Source organism: Anopheles stephensi, chromosome 3 (assembly GCF_013141755.1).
Source record: "Anopheles stephensi strain Indian chromosome 3, UCI_ANSTEP_V1.0, whole genome shotgun sequence".
Classification (NCBI taxonomy): Eukaryota; Metazoa; Arthropoda; class Insecta; order Diptera; family Culicidae; genus Anopheles; species Anopheles stephensi.
Window position 1 is genome coordinate 57,805,008 of NC_050203.1, and position 22,893 is coordinate 57,827,900.

General features: G+C 47.2%; 1 protein-coding gene across 24 annotated transcripts in view; it reads right to left on the minus strand.

The window, feature by feature from the left end:
• The window catches only part of LOC118508967 (probable nuclear hormone receptor HR3), a 119,592-nt gene that overhangs the window by 7,299 nt on the left and 89,400 nt on the right, over window positions 1-22,893 (minus strand). For 13 of the 24 annotated variants that reach the window (XM_036048926.1, XM_036048924.1, XM_036048920.1 and 10 more), the window contains 5 exons: window positions 14,546-16,118; window positions 10,984-11,211; window positions 1,354-1,519; window positions 1,102-1,268; window positions 138-716 (listed from right to left, as the gene is read on the minus strand). In XM_036048926.1, coding sequence (XP_035904819.1) covers window positions 138-716; window positions 1,102-1,268; window positions 1,354-1,519; window positions 10,984-11,211; window positions 14,546-15,551 — 2,146 coding nt within the window. In that variant the 5' untranslated portion in view covers window positions 15,552-16,118. Of the gene's footprint in view, window positions 1-137; window positions 717-1,101; window positions 1,269-1,353; window positions 1,520-10,983; window positions 11,212-14,153; window positions 14,191-14,545; window positions 16,129-22,893 lie in introns of those variants that run through there. The other 11 variants (XM_036048935.1, XM_036048932.1, XM_036048933.1 and 8 more) reach the window with 7 other exon arrangements.

The window sequence follows — 22,893 nt, forward strand, 5'->3', positions numbered from 1 at the left end:
ATACAATATTCGATTTCGGTTAGTAACGCGTGGTGGATAGCATCTACGGGTCAAGCACAGCGCCGCCAGCAAAGGATTGTGATGATGAGGAATGGCATAGCGGTTGGAGAAAGCGTGTTTCGAGCCACGAACCGCACCTGATCCTGAGACGGACGTTGGGACTGTTGTGGCAGCCACTGCAACCACCGCCGTCGTTCCCGATACGGCGCTCATGCCACCGACGCCACCATTGGTCGTGACCATAGTGGCGTTGCCCAGCTGGTGCTGATGATGGTGCGGATGCTGCTGCTGCTGCTGTTGGCTGGTGGGCGGCGATGGCAAGAAGGTGGTTGAATCGACAAAGCTACCGACAATGCTATCGACATTGGTTAGCTGCTCTTGCTTGATGGTTATAATTGTACTATTATTGGTAGTGCCATTGCTGTTGCCGTTGTTGCCGGTGGATTGATGGTTTGCCAGCGCCGTCACAGCAGCGGACTGTTGCTGCTGCTGCTGTTGTGGTTGCTGCGGGATCGTGTGCTGGGCGGTGGCTTGACCTGCTTGCTGCTGAGGTGCAAGACCTCGGGGTCCTCCACCACCGTCATTGACACCGCCCCCGTCCGAGCCAGCGATCACATCACTGCCGGTCGTTGTCGTGGCGGTCGTTTGCTGCACACGCGCCAAACGAATATCGTTGAGCGTGATTGCCCGGTTCTGATCCGGTGAGCCATCCTTGTCTGGAAGGTGAGGTGTTAGTAGCAGAAGAAGACGGGGAAGTACGGTTATGGGTTATTTACATCGCCTGTCACTGAAGGTTAGTTATCGTGTGTGTGTGTGTGTGTGGGCAGGGAAATAAAACGCACAGTGAAAGGAAGAAAGTTTTGCGGGCAGTGTGCTCTACACGTTAGATGACATGCACCCGACGCCAGTTTTGTGTTGTAGGGTTAGATCTCGATTAATGACAGTGTAGTTAGTGAAGAGTAATAGTTTGCTTGCACCACAACCAATAATGTATAACGTCCATATTGAATGTTGGGAACTAATGTCCAAGCAAGGATTGAAGAACTCCTGACGGTGAATTCTTGAAGGGGATGTTTGGGATCGCGATGACATGATACTCACTGTGTCCACTTATGAAATCTGAGTCTATCATCGTACTTCTTGGTTCATAAGTTGTTGTACTATCCACGTAATCGGCCGAGATGTCGTAGCCCATCGTCTGCTGAGGCGTCACCGAGGTCGAGTAACCGTACGGGCTGCTGTAGCCAACCTCGTTCGAATATGTGTAGCTGTGGAGGAAGATCGACCGAAACGACGTTAGTGGGGATAATTGATGCGTGCAGCAAGACTTTTCACTTTTGTTCGATACATTACCCATTGTAACCGTGATGCAACTGATCGCTGCTGGAAGGTGTTTGCGTGTCGAACACGGAACTGTCCGGGGCTGCATCATTTTGTGCGCGCATCTGAGCCCGATGAAACCGTACCTCGTCCTCGACCTTCTCCCGTTGCTTCTTCGACATACGTCCAAATTTGACAGCTGAAACGAAGATAATCGAGGGCGTTTAATGTGTGAGGCCGCAAGCAAGCGGAAGTGTATCAGGAACGCATGGATATCCAATGTATTTGCTTAAAGCACACAACCGCTACCCAGTAAGTGGGGGGACGAAACGAACGCTCTCAATCGATCCATTTGTTAATTGAACTGAATGCGATAACCATCGCTAGACCCTCGTTTTGGCACAAAAGTGTATGTCTGTTGTTTGTTCTTTACCCAACGCCCAGATGCTGGTACATATCGACCGAATTCACAGCCTCGTTCCCTATCGCTCCAGACGGTTTGGCAGACAACCCGGTTCCGGGATTCACATGTTGGCGCAAATGTTGGCCCAGGTCCAGAGATTATCGATTAAAAAAGCATCCCCGAAAGCATGCATGTGCTATGATGCTTTCCCCGCCCTGGGTGCATAGCGAAATCGCCCGGAGAGAATCAGGCCCGGTGGTATTGAACGCGTAACTCACACAAGAGCCCATGAGTTCCCGGCACAGCATCGGCAAAGGATAACGTACTGAAGTGCTAAACGTGTCTCGATGAGCCACGTTGTACAAGAAAAAAACATAGACGAGAAGGATCGATGTACCCGGTAAGATGCTTCTTTTCCATTTCGTTCTTTCTCTAGGGCTAGGCCTTTTTTAAACGTTCATATCTGTTCCAACTTTTTGGCATATCGGCAGCCTTATGTTGCCAGACAGAACAGCGAGAGATAACGCAGATGAGCAACGGAGAGAGCGGACGCTTGGAAGGGAAATAGTGCAGAAATAGACGCTTGTCCGTAGTGGAGCAATTCACCACCATCCATCCTGGTGTCGCGACAGTGAAAAAGCCACCAAGCGATGGCATGTATGCAAGCGCGACCATGTGTGTCTGTGTGTGTGTGTCTTTGGGAACTGAACTGCATGCGAGACCATTTTGGGATAGGTCAGGTACGTTCGATAAACATGCACACCCATTCATTAGAAGTGCATCAAGCGCTTCATTGTGGCGCTCGGCAACGGAACTCCGTGGGCCCAGCATTTGCCATTCCGCTGATGGACTGTTTTAATTTTGCTCTTTGGCTTTGTCGCTTTTTCCTCGAAAATGCCTGTGTGTGTGTGTGTGTGTGTGTGTGTGTGCGTGTTTTTCATTCGTTGCATGGATGTTGTTGAGGGTCGATGCATGCAAAAAGTGCATTAGATGGATGTGAAGCACGGGTGGCCGGAATTGGTGGGAGGTAATGTTACGGTTTTATGCGCACGCGTTGCATAATCGCTGTGATGGCGTTGTACATTGACATCGCCATGATGAGCCGTCGGTGCGTCACGGGCCTGTGGCGGGCAGGAGGCCTGGAGCATCGTACATCGACCCGTGTCGTTCTCGTCGTTGCTGGGATTTGGCAGATGGAATGCTTTAGAAATTGGCATCTAGTGGATGGCAGTCCACGAGGGAAGAAAGACTTGGGGAAAGAGCGAGATGTGGTAGATGGCGGAAGTGATGCGATCTCATCTCGTCATTTGGCTTTGTGTCTTATGACGCTTCTTCGCTCCGCCGACGGACGACCACGTCGAGCACTGAAAGGGAATGTTTATTCTAGACGGATGGCACAGAATGTGTCTTGCCGACGATAGCTTTCGTCGATGGCTTTCAGCAGGGACGTTTACATTACGGCGCAAATGTTTACATCAAGAAACAGCAATAAGATGGCGATTGCTTTTGATGTGCAACTAATGTGAGAAAGTAAAATCACTTGGCGTCTCCATCGACCACCGTGAAAGGCCGCAGTGATAAAAAGTGGTAAAAAGGGCAAACTTATTTAAATGAACTTCTTTGGGTTCGCTTCAAGTGACTCCCGTGTAATGTGTCATTACGCCGCCGTAACACAGTCACACCGGTACGACCGGTTTACTTCCTTCTGCCGATCACGCGATCAATCGGTCCCTAATTACGATCGATTATTTTTGCTTTGCTTTACCGCTTCGCTCCAGATAATGGGGGTTCGGGCTTGTCCGTCTGCGAATGCTACCGCAAGCTGCTATCATTCCATCAACGCAACGATGTCTGCGCCCTTCGCAAAACCCGGCCAGACGCATCAACACTCACGGCGGCGAAACTTTCGCTTTCCATTAGGAAGAACTCCGTCGCGCGCCGTGGGAACAGGTCGGACGCGCAAAACAAATACTACTCCATGCCGCTCCATGTATGATGCAAACTCACCGCCGACCTGACCCATTTTACGCGTGTGCAGTTTTGTCTGACAGACTGACCGGCGGTGCCGGTGGAGAAGAACCTGACGAGCCGCGTTATCAAGAAATGTTTCCTGAGCGAAAACGATTCCTACTCGAAGCATCAATTTTCGGCGCACCGATTGGTGACTGCGGTGTGGAGTGAGTGTCCAATTTGCCCGAACCTACCTCAACGCGCACCGTCTAGACGAGGGGTGCTGTTAGATAGGAACCCTCGCCCCACTGGTTTGCAGAAATTGGGGCCGAATTTAGGTCAAATGGCGCGACAAGATAGGGGGCAGGAGTGGGGGAACCGATGGCGGAGAAAAATGAACGAAAAATAAACAATATTCTTATTGCATGGCGTGCAATTACCCGTACGAAAGTGCGCTGGTGCGAGTCACCAACGGCCGGGGGGTTTCTTTTTTTGGCTTGGTGGTCTGGTGTGTGAAATGATAGCCGCTGGAGCTGGTGTTTGTTTAGGTGATAAATTTTTGCACCACTTCCACCACCAGCACCACCATCAGCAGTCCCGTCTTTACCGATGCAGTGATGGTTGATCATCGTCATTATTGGCTTGTTGCTTTGGCAGGTCGTCGCGCGGCCGTCCTTCCAATCAAACGATAACGAGCGTGACGTGATACCATCGGAACAAATTTGTACGTGTGTTCTTTTTGCAAGGAAAACAATCGGAAATCGAGCGAAATTAGTTGCTGGGCTTCATGTGATAGATGTCCTAGAAGTTTCTGGAATATAGTGTTTCATCAAGATTGAAACTAAATTGCTTCAAATCCGCAAAAGTATTAATTTCCTTTATATTAGATGTACATGTAGCATATAGATGGACCTGTCTGAGTCCAAGTTTTGTGTCTGCGTGTGTCAAAGTACAAACTTTTCTGATTACAATGAATTAATTACAGACAGGTCGCAACAAACAACAGCCATCGTATGCCGTGCTTAATGAAACGAAACCAACCGACAGCCAAACGTACGAAGAAGTAAGCAAGATAATGTGGCCATTGCTTCTGCTGTTTTGCTGCTGCTGGTGGTGATGCGCACTGCAACAAACGTTGCCTTAGGTCAGGAATGGCAAGTAGCAGCAGGCGTCCGCCATTACCGCCACAACTCGATTGCGAAAATTGTACGATGCTCGCAAAACACACTCGTATGAGGGCATCACGTCACTGTGTTTGAGTGCGTACAAGTGGCATTTGTGTCCGTGCTGGTTGGCACTTTTTTATCAGCTTTGATGATGAACAGCTATTTGTGGTTTAGATAAGTGGGTGCGATGGCTAAAAGAGTGACAAGCCTAATGAATAAATGCTGCAAACGAATTGTGCATATTGTGTAGAGTTTGTTTTAAAATTATTTAAACCCAATTAAAGTTTGAAGTATCTTCACGGATTAATAAAAATATTTCTCCTACAAATATGAGACATATGGAAGACACTCCCCCTTTTAAGTCAGTCCCTTAGTGAGGGTTTTCCATCGTATGGTAAAAAAAAATACAGGGGTGTGTTTCTTCTCCGGCGGGACATCAATCATACTGAATCGCCAGATACGCAGCGTCAACGGCTTCAGGGTGGTCGTATATTGGGGCCCACCCGATACGAATCGTTTGCATTATGCTGTTGGAAGTTCTATAAATATGCCACCCCCCTTCGGCCCATATTGGAATGCCGAAAATGGACCCAGAGCTTCGTAGTGCGTGTGCGTGTCATCTTGCTATGACGTCATGCACGTGATGTTCATGTTAGGAGGTACCAGCCGAACAATGGTGATTGAGAGAAGCATATGCAAACGACACGAACGATATGTCAAGCGCGTTGAAGAGGCAAGTCAGGTGATCATCAGAATCGAACCAGCGATCAGGTTGCCTATTTGTAGGGCACTTAATCATTCCTGGCTGGCTTATTGAATCTTCTAAAATCAGGTCTTTTTTTGTAGGAAATTCTACACTCAATGAAGTCTAAATCTAAAAAAAAAAAATTACTTATTAAGTCCTCTCTTTCAGCTCGTTCCAATTCTCTCTAACGCCTTCCTTCCCAACCCCACCGTAAGCAGCACGCTACGACACCTGCGATTACAGCTGATGCGTACGTGCCACGATTTGTCATACGGCATTAGCCCGTGCGGCATTTGCAATGCAAAATGCGAATGTGTGACATTTCCGACCTTCCCTCCACGGCAACGCTCAACCATCAACCCACGATGCGAAATCTCATCGCCGGTGCCGTTTGGCTGGTGTTGCAAACCACTTCATTACTTGATGGTGAGAGAGTTTGATCCACCCACGCGCGTCCGAATGTGGTTGGAAGTTGTTCAAGCCGGGAGGGATACGGTTCGCCTTTTTGCAGCTACACTCGATACCCTGGCTGGCAGCAGCAGCAGCAGCAGCAGCAGGACCAACAACAGTAAGGGCATCAGTTAACATTCAGCAGCACCATTACGCCATCGTTTAGAGACGACGAATGACGATACCCATGCCACGATGATCTCTTCTTCTTCGCTCCACGTCAAAACCAACCGTCTCTATTCCACCAGGAGGTCACTCACCTTACACACACTGAGTGATGGCGTTGAATGGGGAGGGGAAAATGATTTGCAAATTAAAAGCGCAAATGCAGTCGATTCGGGAGGTTGTTGGATGGCGGAAGCAGCTCCAACAGAGATCTAGAGTGGATGGAGAGGCTAGAGGGTTTGGATGGTTGTAAAACTTTACAGAATCCAACAAGCCATCGTCTCTGCGTGTGTACAGCCAAGAGCAAGAACCAGCCGGGAACATCCTGCCATAATGGGCGTAATGCACCCGTATGCATTGAACGGACCGGCGTCGGGAATGCGCTGGGAGCACTGGGCAGAGAATAAATTTATTGCTCGGTTATGCAAATAAATGCAATTTTCATAGTTTTAATTATAAAGATTCATCAAACGGAACGATGTTTGCCGATTGTTTGGTGAGCGTTGCTGTGGCGTCACTTGCTGTTCCTTGCTGCTCTATCGCTCAGTCTCTCTGGGTTTGCCTCACCCCTGCATGCTGGAAGCTGTGCCAAAGGCAATAAATCAGCCAAATTACATTTGAATCCCTACGGAGACATTACGCCGATTGACACCCTATTCGTGGGATTGGTGGTTGTTTGCTTTAAACCCTTCTAAAATGGCGAGCATTGTCATGTTAGCTCCTTTCTTTAGCTAAAGTAAATTTAATGAATCCCACTCAAACACTTCCCGTGCGTTTCCGTGCTCCACCAAGACACTTGTTGTTTGCCACACACCGAAATCAATTAGCGACAGCATTAAAAACAACCCCTCGCAATGACAAAAAAAAAAACAAAGATGCATCCACTTTGCAAAGCAACACTCATTGCAGCACAAAGTTGAATGCCACTTCCCAGCAGCAGTTAGTGCATCCTTTGATCTGCAATGACATCACCACGGTGCCGGCACACCGGGTATCGTCGTAATTAAGTGCGTCTTCATTACGGGTCGCCCGGCCACTCGAATGGGATGCAGCGGAAGAAGATGGATTCGAATTGCGTTCTACCGGGCTGGATGGATGGAGAGCGCTTCGGGACACTCGTTTACAGCACAACAGTTGCCCGAGCGCTTTCATTCTGCATCGTTAACGGCACGCTCTACAAAGTAGCACACTTGGTTGTGTTGAGGTTTTTTTTTTGTTGCTGTTGTAGTTCACTATTTGTGAAACAGGAAGCTATTAAAGGAAGAAGCTACTATTGCAGCTAGATAGCGGCTGCGTTGCCGTTCTTCTGACGATGCTGAGCTGAATGTTAAGATGTACGTTCATTGCTTCCGGCTGAATTGACCGTAAATCATTTAGCTAATGGGAAGTTTGCAGTGGAGAAGTTTAGCTTTCGATTGGTCACCATGGACTTTAAGAGTTTTTGAGGATGTTCTTGGCTATTTTCTTAACATCACAAGTCTAAGTTCGTTGATGACAACTCGTATCTAACTGTTTTATTTTTTTGTTTAGGTAAATTAAATTTTGAAACGAACTTCTTTTCTAAACTTCCAAACTTGTATTCTACTCAAAATAGCCATAGGAATAGATTATTAGAAAAATAACTAAAGAATTTCGCTAATATCATTGCCCTGAGAGGTCGTTAGGGGATAGAAGAAAATCCTTGCCATGGATAGACCTTCTCTCATGGACTGCGAAATGATTGACAACGATGGGTGTGACTACACCCAGCATAAGGTGTCTTTCGGAGATAAAGACCCTCTCTATGAGTTAGACTTTAGCTAATAACAACGGAACTCCACGCAACGAATCAACCGACCACACTTGGGATAAGGTGTCCTTTCACGATTCGAGGGAGGAAACGTCGTAACCAAAGTGAACTGTTAGTTATTATTTAAAATAGTTTCAAGCAATACAGATATTAAAATTCAACTTAAGAAAATCACCTGTCTGCTCTATTTTATTAAAATTCAAGTTGTTTAATAAACAGCTGAAAAGTTTTAAGCCATTAGAATATTAGCCGAACTGCAAACGAATTATCAATATGCTACTCACTAATAGATGGCGCTGCTAAATAGTGCGGGAATCACTTTAATGATAGTTTTGCTTCAGGTTTTGAACGGGTCTATTCAAATTGTTCCAAGTAGCCTTATATTATATATTTTATTTCCTTTTCTAGATTTACCTGAAAATAACGAAGCTTTAGTTTGCTAGTTTACATAACAATATTTTACCGAAAAAATAGCCATTTGAAAGAATAGGCCATGTACTTTGCATCGGAAAACGGAAACATTCTCTTTGTGATAGTTTATGATCCCGCGCTAAAAACTTCACGATCAAGCCTGTCTAACTATTTCAAACAAATTGCTTATCTATGTTCAAAATCATTCTACATCGCTTACAGCTCTGCTGGATGTATTGTACAACATTGTTGTAGACGACCGTTCCAGTTTAGCCGCTGATAGAACGGAACAATGGTCAGCACAATGTTTCAACTATGCCAGCGCTAAATACTCGGTCTCGGGCTATACGCTTTATGCAAATTTTCCACCGTCACACACCTCATAAAAACGCCAAACCGTGACGGTAAGCGAATAGGGGCAAAATCTAATATTTTGTCAGCGGTCCACCACCAACCCCAGCTAGGAGCACAGTGTGTGTCCGAAGGGACCACAACCACCAGAACCACCGTTCCCCATTTTCCGCGAATGCGTTCCGGTGCGTAGCTTTCGAATACGTACGTTTTTTCTTTTGTATTTAATATAACGCCTCACGCAAGACATTGCTCTGCGTGACGCACCGTTCCCCTGCTTATGCTTCACCAAAAATAAAACTAGCCCTTCGCGGTTCCGCGCTTGTTTGCATCACCCGCATGTTGTTGGACGAAGCTGGAAACATAAACGGTTTTGGGCCTCCCGCGAGTACTACTATCGCTATGCTTATACTACGCGCACGGGAGGTTTTTTTTTGTTCACCAAGAACTCCGCGGGTCCCCTCGAGAACCATGCGGACATTTGCCACCATCATCACCGAACCCCCCCACGACCACGTGTACACACAATTCTCAAGCAAATGTGTGTGTGTGTGTGTGTGAGTGTGTGTACAAGCAAGGTGAATAAACTCTGGCGCGGCACTATGCGCTCTATGCTGGCGACACGTGCGAGCGTGCGTGCTACTTCCCATTATGCTGTTTCGATGCTAGTCACTCACCGAAGCGCTCAGCGTCACTCAGCACGAAAACTATCGGAAACTACTCGCCTTACGCTAGTGAGTTTCTGCTAGAGTGTTTCGATCAACTCAAGCGATTGATGTGAGTAAGTTTTCTGAAGCATTTGTTCAGAATTAAATGAAAGTTTACTTACATCTTTAAACTAGCTCCTCTTTGAGACATTCGGTATATTTTTCCCTCAAACTGTTTCAATGCGACTTGGAGCCATCCGATGAAAATAAAACTAATGATACCGTGGGCTTTAAACTAAAACAGCATGAACACCCAAATGGTATGGCATCCAAGAATCGCCTTCTTTGCTGTAGAGCTGTCGGCTCCTTTTTCTTGTGACGAACAAAAGCTTCGTCGCCACTTTGCCACATTATAAGTGTGGAGCTAGATTGTTAAATATTTACATTCGTTTACTTCAAAACTGACGAGCATAATGGTTGTTTGTTCTATCAGGCCTACACCTAGCCCGGGGACGGAATCGACGGACACGCGCGCCTTGTTGGGCTGTCGGAACTGTCCCACTCGGTCCGTCCGTACATATCTTGGTTCGTGCGTTAGTTTCGGGTGTTCGAGTTTTTGGACAGGAAGCAAATATTTGATAAGCCAAATGCACTTGCGTCCAGTTACGTTTCCATATTAATTGTGTATGCCGCCGAACAAAGAGGCGTCTAAAGTAGAGAAGCGCGTCGCATTGTTGGTTGCTGCAGCGTGGTAAGTGCAATCCGAAAGCTACATTTGCATTAGAATGGTTTATCCTGACCGCGTTGGGTAGCTCTGGTTCGCTTGTAGTTCATCGTTGTGCTTGCTGCACAATTACAATAGTTAATTTGATAGCAACATTAACAGTCCTATTCCAGTGCCGCCTTAGAACGGGCTGGAGGTTTGCCTGCTATCACGCAAAAGGAACGTTCTTCCCACGTTATCGATTATTTCGGTTTCTTACGCCGGAGCGTTGCTTCCGTCTTGGGACACCCGTGCCGGACGGTGCCATTACCCTTATTATGTTTTTCCTCTTCCGGCACGAAACGGACCTTATACATTTCGGGCGGAAGTTAAACTTCCCTTGCTTTCCAGCGCAGAAGTTCTAAATGTCCTTTGTGTTTTGTGGTCGTTCGCTTAGTCATCGCACCTTCCGTGATTTGGCCAGCACGAAGCAAATCAATCAGGTTGTCCTATACATGCAGTAGCTGTATTTGGTTTACTCGGAGATTTTATATGCATAGTTAAAGGCTTTATACATTGAATCTACCGATTTGAGCCCTATCGAAGTAGAAACCCAAAACATGTTGAGCATAATATAGCTTCTATTACGACTACGGCTGGCCGGGGATCAAATTCCATCCGGACCGTTCCCCCATAGTGAGGACTGACTATCCAACTACGTGGTATCATTGAGTCTAGTAAGCTAGAAATGGCAGGCATGACCTAAGAGATCGCTAGGCCAAGAAGAGATAGCTGGAATTTGTTTGAGCAATTAAAAGTAAATAATGACATTGGATCTTCCATGGTAATCGTCCCCAACCATAATCACACAACTCGTACTTACCGTCACGACTCATTCCCAGCTTTAGGCACTTTTGCAGTCGACAGTACTGGCATCGATTTCGGTTAACCCGATCCACCACGCACTGCTTATTTCGCGGGCACTGATAGTTGACGACGGAGCTCTGTGACCTTCGGAAGAAGCCCTTGCAGCCCTCGCACGTGATCACACCGTAATGCACCCCGGACGACTTGTCGCCGCACACCTTGCAAGGTATGATCTCGATTTGAGCTAGAAAGAGAGAGAGAGAGAGAGATGGAGAATTTTCAAAATAGTTATTAGAGTCTTAAGTAATATTTTTATTGAAGAACACACGCTGTCAATCGATAATAATGATAAAGTTGATGAGTTTTGTTAACTGCTAAGGAAAAAAAGAGAAGAGTTTTGTTCAAAATTCTCTCACAATATCCCGCGGTGTCAGTCCGAAAACTGCTCATCCTCGTTCAACTACATCAATCACAACAAAAAGGAGCGTGGACATGGGAACGACAAAAAGCAAATGTGTGCGAGCGGTGTGTCCATCATTTGGATCGTTGCTTTTAGCCGCTCCTGCGTACCGTCGCACGAACGTCTGACTGACAGTATGTCCGTTCGGTCTGACGCGTGCCCCATCGACACGCCGTCCATCTTCCATGCATAAGAGAATCAAAGTAAATATTTGCCAAACTGCCAAAGTCAATAACCTCGGCCACAACCAGCTGGCGGGTTGGCAACGTGGTATGGGTACTTGGTGCGGGTGGTTGTGACTGGTAATCAGCCACCAAGCGTCAGATGCTGTTCTGTGCACAGCCGAATTGTTTTCTAAGTAAGGTACGGGTAAGAAAAATAAAAAAGCCGATAAGAAAACAACCATTTCTTGGTAGCGTGTGCTAGAGAGTAAGCAAAAATCTTTGTACGTGGAAAGATGAATTTATATTTATTTATTATATCTGAACAAAAATATACTTCGAAGTATGTTTGGGTATAGATTCCTTTGCCTTACATGTAAAATAATGAGAAAAATAGTTTTTTAAGGAGTATACATAAAACTGTAATTTATTAGATGACTTCAAACAGCAAAATGGGAAAGATGAAAAATCTTCAAGACGACATGATGAATAAATTATGAACCATACGACATCTTTCGGTATGAATAATGAATATTGCTCCTTAGATGAATTGGAAGAAAATGGCACCAGAGGGGCTCTCTCTGTTGGTTTAGGGATGAACAGTGGATCAGTGATTACAAAATATTATTAAATAATCAATGTTCACAACTTTTAAGGCTAGTTTAGAAAAGTCTCAACGTGAGAGTCGCAGCACTTCGAAACTGGGCGTCACTCAAACGCGAAACCGTTGCAAACCGAGCGATACCCCATCCAGGCTAAAACTCTGGAGCGTCATAACGTGGACACTTCCCGGTTGACTGGCCGGGCCGGCCGGTATAGCGTGGCCCATTAGCATTTCCATCGCCTGCACTTCCTGGTGTGACCAACCGGCGGGAGGTTTGCAGATGTGCGGCTAATGCATTCCCGTGTAATAGCAATAATAGTGCGAAGGGCATTTTAGTCGCGTACGCCGGATTGGCCTCAGCCACACGGTTTGCCGTTTTGATTTCGCCACTCCACGTTGGGTGTTACACTCCCATAAATCTAATTCAATAACAGCAGCTCCCCAGTAGCTACCTTCGAGGGAAGATATTTTCATCAATGCACTAACCCATATAGTGCCACCGCTTTCCGTTGGTTGAATTTCGGCGGGTCGCAAGCCGAACAAACGAACCACTTTCCACAGGACGAGCGATGTGCATTTCATGCAAATTAATGCTGATGCGACGTGATGCTGCTGCAGGGAATGCAATCATCTTGCTTCTTTCCACCTTCCCATTCGCTGTTGTTTTTAAATTTAAAAATTTTTGCCCCCCCCCCCCCCTGCCATTTTTGTCACCGATCGCTGGTCGGTAGCAGCGGCCTGGGACACCTCGGGCCGCGTCCAGGCAATAAGGTACAATCACCCAATTCACCTTGCACGCGCAACCAGCGCTGCAGCATGATGTGACCACTTATGGTAATGGTACTCACCATCACCTAAATGGTGGCTCATTGACGGGGTTCTACGGGATGTTTCCAGTTTTTTTCCCTCGCTCAGCTCAGAACAAAGGGTTAGCTGTGTTTCGTTGAATGTGTATCAAATGTTTTGCACTCTCTCGCTGTAGATTTCAAATCATATAACGGTAGCGTAGTATTTTTATTTAAAATTCCAATCAATATCCAGTTACGACAGCGAAACGGATACCTCCGCCCGATTTGCCCGATAGATAGCAGGCTGCCACACCTTGGCGAAATTAAAATGCTTGTTGATTGAGCCTAAGCTTGCACCGCCTGCCGATGGAATAACGAATAACGCGGAAGAGAAATTGCGCCGCGCGGTCGACGGAGTCAACGAACTCGAGTGCATTTATGACACACTTTGACGCGTGTATGCAAAATGCAGTGCGTCATTCGCAGAGCACAGCAATTGGTTGAGTGTTGTTTTGCAGAAAGCTTACCGGGAGAAAATTACCGTCTTGTGGGTGTTTAATTTTGAATTCATTAGCTATAATAAGCTTGCAGGAGGTTGAATCTACCATGTTTGTCTAGCTTATATGATTTCAGGTATATTTAATAGCTTTTAATTTGTAAAATATCTTTTTACGTCACTGAAAAATCTGACTCCAATCGCAATACTGAATTACGAGCGTTTGCTATTCCTTTTTCACACCCACCCCAAGCTTCAGCCACCGAAAAAACCGGGGGTAGATTTATGCTGAATCAGATTACTGAAAACTCTCCCTTATGCACACGCACACACACAGAGACAACCAATTTCAAGTGCCTCAAACTTACAGCTCGTCTTTTAAGTATTTATTGCACCGCTGGCAATAGGTTGGGTGAAGATAAAAACAAAAATCAATGACCCCGCGCACCCCTCCGTCACAACGCCGTCCGTCACCCGCCCGCCCTGTACTGATAGCTGACCGTGTAGAGTGTGCGAAACCAATACAAACAACCGGCCGGTGCCATTGACCTTTTTTCCCTACTACGCAGCAAAATGCAATTCTTTCCCCGCTTCGCTTCGGGTGTCATTTTGTTCTCGTGTGCGGTGTGCCGCGCGAGACAATATCAACGCGAAACAACGTTGCATAGGTCATGTACCGAATGTGGTGCCGAAGATCATGCCAATGACGCCATCGGTACCACTTATGGTGCCATCCTAGCCCGTCAATGTGACATGCGGAATCCAGCGGTGGACTTAGTGGGGATGGAAGCAGGGTTGTAATAGCTGTGTTTGAGAAGATGGAGAAGGTGAGAGGAAGGAATGTTTAGTTTGCAAATTGTGTTCGATCGTTATCCGGAAGATGCATTCTTGATCCCCGGATTAGTTTTTAGGGCATTACGTGTAGAATTTGGGAGCAGAGCTTTGACGATACAGATTCTTGAAGAATGACACTCAAAGGTCCTTATGTCATCAGTAAATATCCACCAAAGACTAGATGGCCCCGAGGGGCACCCTAGAGCACAAAACCCAAGACTCAATCCACACTTACCTCTAATTGAATTGGGAGTCTTTTTCTCATGCTGATGACCATTCATACCCAACAGTTCCCCGTTTGGGCCGATGTCACCTTCCACACCACCGTTAGCGTCGCCTGCCCCTCCACCACCGTTCCCCGTTCCCAGTCCAGCGGCCAGCAGAGCACTGGACGAGAAGGGTGGCGGTGGCGGCGTGGTACTGTCGGCCAGATCCTCGTCCTCCATCGCGAAAGAGGCAGCAGCCATCGAAGCGACGGCCGACAGTGTTGAGCAGATAGCATTGTAGTCCTGTTCTTCCTGGCCGCTCCGAAGCATGCCAGTCTGGGCAGAGCAGGAAGCACCACCGGAACCAGCGCCGCCACCGCCCGGAGGTGGCTGATCGTGCGAGTTCAGCGGCTGTAGCAGCCGATGGCTTAGCTTTGGGAACTCGCGGGTTTCACGGGCAAAGGTACCACCACCCATCAGATGCTGCGCGCCGTTGGTGGTGGTGGTTGTGTTATGGCTACTGTTGCTGCTCGCCGTACTGCTGCTGCTGGTGTTGGTCGCGCTGCTGCTGGTACTACTGCTACTGGTATTTCTTAAAGGCCCTAGGTTTGTATCACGTAAATCAGTCGTTGGAGCACCTGCCGACACGCTGAACGGTGGCGCCCCATGACGGTTACCCGACACTGCACTGCCGGGGTTCGTCGAAGAGTTGGTGGTGGTGGTGGCGGGTTTGTGGTTTGGCGGTAGGTGAGCCAGAAAGTGTTTGGTGCTGGTGTACAGCGTACCCTGCCCACCCGTGGGCGTAGAACCCGGCTGGGGCTGCATAAGCCGTGAGGTGAGCTTGGGAGCGGCTGCCATGGCGGCCGCCGTTGCTGCAGCCGTCGCGGCGGCTGCCACCGCCGCCGTATTGGTGTATCCACCACCGACCGACCCAACGCTTGCCGGTTCGTCACCAGTGCCCGCACGATTGGCCGCCGCTTGGTACTTGACATTCCAGGATTGGCTGAACAGGTCCAAAAATTCTCCGTCATCCATTTGCCGAAACGTTTGGAGCGTAGCGCTGGAGAACGAGCTCTGGGAGCGAGTGGTTCAAAGGGTGCGTCACCCCGGAAGCGGAAGGGGTTTTGAGTAGTGTTTTGAGCTGAGGTAGCTAGTGTTGCACGGAGCGGTTGTTATGACCCGCTCCCGAAGAGGTTTTGAGCGAAGGGCGGAGCCCTTCTTTCTTTAATCGTAAATCGTCTGCACGATGCACTTTATCAGTATCTTGCCTTCTCTAACCACAAACACTGTACGTACTCGTGATGCACCCTTACGCTGGCCCCGCAGCCAGCCGGAAGGGTTTAGGTGGGATACAAATCCTCAATGCATTCGACAGTCATCCTTGCAGCGAGTTTGATACCTTTCGGACGACGAATTCTGACTGGATGTAAGCTCACGTCAACAGAGCTATCTGGTTAGAGTAGCGATTACACTGTACTTCCTGTTTTTTTCTTACACCAGGAAAATGAAGAATCACTTAACAGACGTTGTGAAACCGATTATCACGCACACAGTTTAGGAGGCTTTTTTACACTTTGCTTTTAATTGTTTATCACGCCAACACTACGAAGAGCTATCATTTTAGTAAACGATGGATAGAGAAAAACGACACGATCTACTTCACATCTCATTCGGCAATTAATTTCACAGGAAGCGATACTCAATCGAAATCACATTAACAAAAACTCTGATACGTAAGCCACAGCATAAATCCTTCTTTAAACAATTGATAAGACCAGACGGCGGTATGATGCTTGATGCTACAATCAAAAGATGCAACAGCCAGAGTAGCGCACCGCGTACCAAGCTGTGTTCCGGAACCGTCGACCTTAATCAGCACAGACGGACTGACCTAAAAATGCGCATCCCAGCCCCAGGTATACCACGATATTTTCGTGTGTTTGCCTTTGCCATTTGTTACCATTTTGCTGTTGTTATTATTATTGCTACGTTCCCTCCCGCTACAATCAAAATACAAAGACACACACACGCCGATGTGTCTCACCCGTACCCGCGATGTGCAAGTGAGGTGGGAAAAGAAATGCATGTAGACGAGGGCAGGCATTTGGGGTTGTATTTGTTGGCTGTGGCTTTCGGTGATTTCGGTGCAGTTGCAAGCGAAAACTGATAAGAGCACGCCCTGGAACCCTTCTTGTTGGAAAAGGGTTGAAGGGAGAGTTTGTCATTTATCGATAAAGTGATGACAAATTGATTGGTTTGCACAGTATAATAAATTGCAAGCCAATAACGATGCATCCTACTCACATTTACGCTTTACTCAGATTGTGCTTCAATCAAAAATTGCTTTTTAGGTTAGTTTTCAAATATATTCTCCCATGTTTACTAAATTTCTATGTTTGCCTAATTTCCAGATAATGCTTTATTTACAAAAAAATACTTTTAAAATAGCTCTTAATAAACTAGGTATCTGCTCATATGAAAGAAATTTGTTCGCCTTTTCCAATAGAAATTAGCAATAAAATATTGGAAAAAGAAAAATATTGTGAAAATGTTCACGAAAGGGGGTGGTTGTGATATATTTTGAGGATTGAAGTGAGACTGTGTGCACTCGTATCGCTGGTCGGTTTGCAACTGTGTATTCGTTTGTCCATAATGATTTACATGTAATTCGAGTAGTTCGTGTAAGTGTATAACAGTCGAGTAGTCCTAATCTTAATCCTTAATTGTCTACTGTTTAATTCGTGAAATTTAAATGCATGCTCGAAAATTGTAATATTAAATCCTGTAGTTCAAATGCAGGCAAGATTATATAATTATTCTAATTCCCACATTCCCGGCCACCAAAGAAGGAACTTCTTTAAATTTCATGCAAATGTGAATTCAAAACTAATCGTGTACTCCTGACGCAATGCTTATCTCCTATCTGCCTGTTATCATGTGTGTGTGTGTATATGTGGGTGCGTGTGGGCGTGTGTTTGTTTATCTTGATCCGTGATTGACACTTGTGAATGTAAACAATGTAGCGTGGTTTACAAGTGCGCATTAATCAGTGCATGTGGTTTCCGTGGTTTCAAGATGACTTAGCGGGTCTGGATTTGGTAGAACAGCTAGACGATTAGCTGCGCGGACGATATGCTTCCCTGAAGCAGTGCGCAGTGTAACAACGCGAACTACCCCGTCCTTTCCTGGATGTACTGCAACGATGCGCCCCATGGGCCAAGAGGTAGGATGAACATTGTCTTCCTTAATAATCACCAATTGATTTTGTTGTAGGACGGCTGCTTTACCGGAACAATATTTGGCCCGGGCTTGTAACTGTTGCAGATACTCCGGATACCATCGGGCCCAAATCGATTGGAGATGTTTTTGTACCAATTGGTATTCCTTCAGGTGATTGCTCGGCGTATTGGTGTAATCGATGTCTGGTACCGCTTGCATATTGCCACCGACAAGGAAGTGGCCCGGTGTCAGTGGTTCTAAATCACACGGCTCATCGGATAAAGGTGTTATTGGCCGTGAATTTAAACATTGCTCTACCTGGGCAAGCAAGGTAAGCATGTTCTCCTGCGTGATGCTTGTAGTGCCGATGGTTCTAATGATGTGTTTTTTAGCTGCTTTCACCGCTGCCTCCCATAAACCTCCAAAATGCGGCGCTCTCGGTGGGATGAATTTCCACTTCATCTGATTCGTCGCGCACCAATCAAATATTGCAACTCGATCGTGTTCGTCGCATTTAAGCATCTTGTAGATGCGATTCAGCTCGTGCGCGGCTCCCTTGAATGTGGTTGCATTGTCGGAGTGAAGTTCCCTGATTTGACCGCGGCGTGCAACCAAACGACGAAGTGCATTTATGAATGCTGTTGAGGTTAAATCGCCAACCAGTTCGATGTGTACCGCTCGTGTTGAAAAACATACAAAAATAGCGATGTATGCTTTGATCGGACTTCTGTTGCGGATGGTTGGTTTTAGGTAGATTGGCCCGCAGTAATCCACTCCGCATACCGAGAATGGCCTTGTTGGTGTGACGCGTGATGTTGGCAGATCGGCGATAGTTTGTTTGATGAGTGTTGGTTTTACCTTAAAACACGCGTGGCAAGTGTGGTACACGGATTTGCACAAATTGCGACCACCAATAATCCAAAATCTTTGGCGCAGAGTAGATAGCAGCAATTGTGGTGCAGCATGCAACTTTTGCAAGTGAATCGAAACAGCTAGTAGTGCGGCAAGTGGGTGCTTTGAAGATAAGATGACCGGGTGTTTTTCTGCTTCTGTTAGTTGTGCGTTAGTGAGCCGGCCACCGATGCGCAGGATCCCGTCGATGTCGATGAAGGGTGAGATCCACTTCAGTTTGGAGTTCTTTGGAATCTCTTTGCCCTTCTGTAGGGCTTGTATCTCCTCGAAGAAAGTGTCTCGTTGTGATAGGTAACACAGTTTGAGTTCTGCCGCCTTGAGTTCGTCCGTAGTGAGAGGTGGTATGTGTTTTGAATGTGCCGTATTTCCCTTGTGAAGCTTCGCGTTATGAATAAAGCGCAAGCCGTATGCAACAACCCTTTGCAGTGTGTGGTAAGCCGAAATTCGGGAAAACAACCTGTTCCGAAATTTGCAGATTGTAGATGTTGTTGCAACCCGTGGTGAAGTTAACCTCTCCTCCTCTGCGCTCTCAGCCTCGTTTGGTGGTGAAGTGTTTTGTGGCCAATCTTCAGCGTTGCGTGCTAACCAATGTGGCCCGTGCCACCAGCGTTCACATGCCAATAGTTTCTCTGGTGTTAAGCCACGCGAGATGTCGTCTGCTGGATTGTCGGTGCCTGGAACATGCTTCCAGCACTGTATGCCGGAAGTTTGCTGGATTTTAGCCACCCTGTTGGCTACGAACGGCTTCCAGCGATTTGGTACGGAGTTCAACCAGTGAAGTACAGTCATTGAGTCGGTCCAACAGATTGTAGTAGCAGAAACCTTCAGTGAATTAATCACCTTCTCGTGTAGGAGTGTGGCCAATCGCGCTGCACATAATTCCAACCTAGCTATAGAGTGTGAGTTAGATAATGCGACGACTTTCGACTTGGCTGTTAGCAGCTGTACGGTGACTCCTTCCAAGCCTGCAGCGCGGATGTAACAACAAGCGCCGTATGCTAGTTGTGATGCGTCAGCAAAGATGTGTATTTGCAGACTTGTGGCCGTGCGTTGAGCTATGTACCGTGGTATTCTCAGGTTGCGCAGTGAGGATAAGGTAGAGTGGAAGTTCAACCATTCTTGCTGTAGGTGCGATGGTAGCTCGCTGTCCCAATCCCACGATCTTCCGTTCTGCTTTAGAGCCCACAGTTGCTGCATGAACATTTTGGCGATGATGATCGTTGGACCCAGCAACCCGAGGGGATCGAATATTTTAGCTATGTATGACAAAACTAGCCTTTTTGTCATGCGGGATGGTGTAGGTGGTATATCGATCCGAAAACGTAGAGTGTCAGCAGCTGGTTCCCACATGATACCTAACGTGGAAACCTGCTTCGAATCCTTCCATTCATGCGTTAGTTGAACTGCTACATCTTCAGACGGCACGGTTTGCAATGCTTCGGTGCGGTTTGAAGCCCATTTCTTCAGTGTGAAACCAGCTGAATTTAACATGCCTGATATCTGCTTCTGCATTTCAATCGCTTCATAGATATCATCGGTACCCGTTAACAAATCATCAACGTAGAAGTCGTTTAGGACAGCGTTCACTGCCAGCGGGTACTCTTCCTTGTTGTCAATAGCAGCTTGTATCAAGGTCCTTGTAGCTAGAAAAGGAGCTGATGCTGTGCCGTACGTAACCGTCTGTAGTTCAAAGGTTGAGATGGGTTCAGCAGGATCTTCTCTGTACCGGATGCGCAGATATCTACAATCATCGGGACTGTGTAAAATTTGCCGATACATCTTCTCTACGTCGGCAGACAATGCGATGGCACGAGAACGGAACCGAAGGATGATCGATAGGAGATCTTCTTGAACGACTGGTCCCACCATGAGTTTGTCGTTCAACGAGTAACCACTCGACGTTTTGCACGATGCATCGAACACGACGCGAACCTTCGTGGTTGTGCTCGACTCTTTAACAACGGCATGGTGTGGAAGGTAATAGTGATCTATCGAATCATCTGCAGGACTGGTAAGTCGTTTCATATGCCCCAACTGTTCGTATTCTCTCATGAATTTGGCATACTCCTTTTTCATTGTAGGATTACTGTTCAACCGCCGTTCCATACTACGCAATCTACGATCAGCTATTTCTTTCGACTCTCCTAAAACGACATTAGGATTGGGGTTAAAAGGCAAACGAACGACATACCTTCCACTTGTAGTGCGAACAGTTGTTGCAGCGAAATGCTTTTCGCAAGCATTCTCCTCGACCGATAGCACAGGATCCTCGGCTATGGTTTCGCTCTCCCAGAATCGATGCAGGATCTCCTCCAATGTGGCATCGTGTGCAGAAAGATGACACAGCCGCGGACCGGCTGATATATGATGAGAGATGCCGCTGACAACCCAACCGAAACGGGTTTCAATCAGCCACGGCTTGCCTCTGCCAATAGAGCGCTTGCGACCGGTGTGCAGCTCCCAGAACGTATCGCCTCCGATGACGATATCGACTTGCCCCGGATGATTAAAGGTGCTGTCCGCCAATGCCACATCCGGCATTTCCCATGAAGAGATGTCCGTTGGTGAAGTAGGAATGTTTGTACATGGCGTGTCCAGAACCAGGAACGCCATTTCCGTTGAGAAGGGTTGTGTCTTGGAGTGAACGGTGGCGACGATCGAACCCTTGACCAGCTGTACCGAATTGCCGATGCCCGAAACAGCGACGTTGACCCTTTTGCGACTGGTCAACAGCCTTCGAGCTAGGTCTTCCGCGATGAAATTCGATGTGGAACCCGAATCCAATAAAGCCCTTGCTTCGTGGATGTTGCCGTAGTCATCCTTGATTTGGATGTTTGCCGTTGCAAGGAACACATTGTCGTCATCCGTTTGAGCAGACATTGTAACCGTTGTGGGAGGAGTGTAGCGTGGAGTGTGATGCAATAAGCTGTGATGACGCTCCCGACATATGCGACACGAAAATTCCGATTTACACTCCCTCACCTGATGATTGCTGCTCAAACAATTCCAGCACAGTCGATTCGTTGCAACAATGTCTCGTCGTTGCTGAACTTCTTTACCTGTGAACACTGGGCAGTTGCGCAAAGTGTGACCTTCGGAACACTCCAGTGGACACTTTGGCGGTTGGATGAGGGCAGACGAAGGAACAGGAGCCGGGCGAGAAGTAGCTGCATACGCGATGAACCGTCGTTGCACTGGCTGCCGACTGTTGCCGGCCACCTTGGTACCACCAGCGCTTTGATCCATCACGAAAGTGTTGGTCGATTTCAAGATTTGGATCCGATCTTGAACAAACTCGATCACATCCTTGTATTTGTCCCGCGTGAAGTGTACCGAATGCTTTTCCCAAGCCAACAGCGTTTCCCGATCTAACTTCATAAGCAGCATATTCGACAGCGGTGTATCCCACGAATCTACCGGTTCCTTTAACTTCACTAATCCGTTCACGAAGCGCGTGAATTCATCCACCAAGTGGGAAAGCTTATCCACGCACACCGAATGCACTCCGGGGAGATAGTGCATTTTCCGATAATACTCACGGATTAGTAGACGCGAGTTGTCGTACCGTTTAAGCAGAGCAGCCCATGTGATTGCGTAATTGTCTTCCGTTAGAGGTGTGTGCTCGAAGGGTAGTGCAGCCTCTCCTTTTAGCGATGAAAGTAAGTACTGCAGTTTTGCGATGGACGGAAGCTCAGGCGAAGCGTCGATCATAGCAAGGAAGCGATCGCGGAACGACAGCCATTTCGTATGATCTCCATCGAACGTTGGAAGCTCGATTTTGGGTAAGCGTAGGTTTGGTGCGTGCGGTCGACCAAAAGCGAGTGTCGACGAAGCCAAACCTGTCGTATCGTTGACCGCTCCTTCTTCCTTGGGTTGATTTGCACGTAAAAATGATTTCAGCTTCCTGCAACGTTCCTCGAAGTGGATTCTCTCCATAATGCACGCTTCGATTGTTGCATCACTTTCGTCGAGTTCCTCCAGTTTAGAAATAGCGGCGAAGAACCCTGCCTGATGCGATTCCAAATTCTCTAACACCTCCGGAATCTGTTGGGCGTCGTTGGGTTGGAAATCCGTCTGGAACCGCTCCATGGATTTAATGCTTTCCACAGCAATCCTTTTCTTCAACTGCACTGCCTTGATTTTCTTATCCATTGCTTCTCGAAAATATCACACGAAATATCACACGACGGTAACGAACAACTCGTTGGCGCGAAATTCGAAATGGTGGAGTGTAACCGACCGTTGC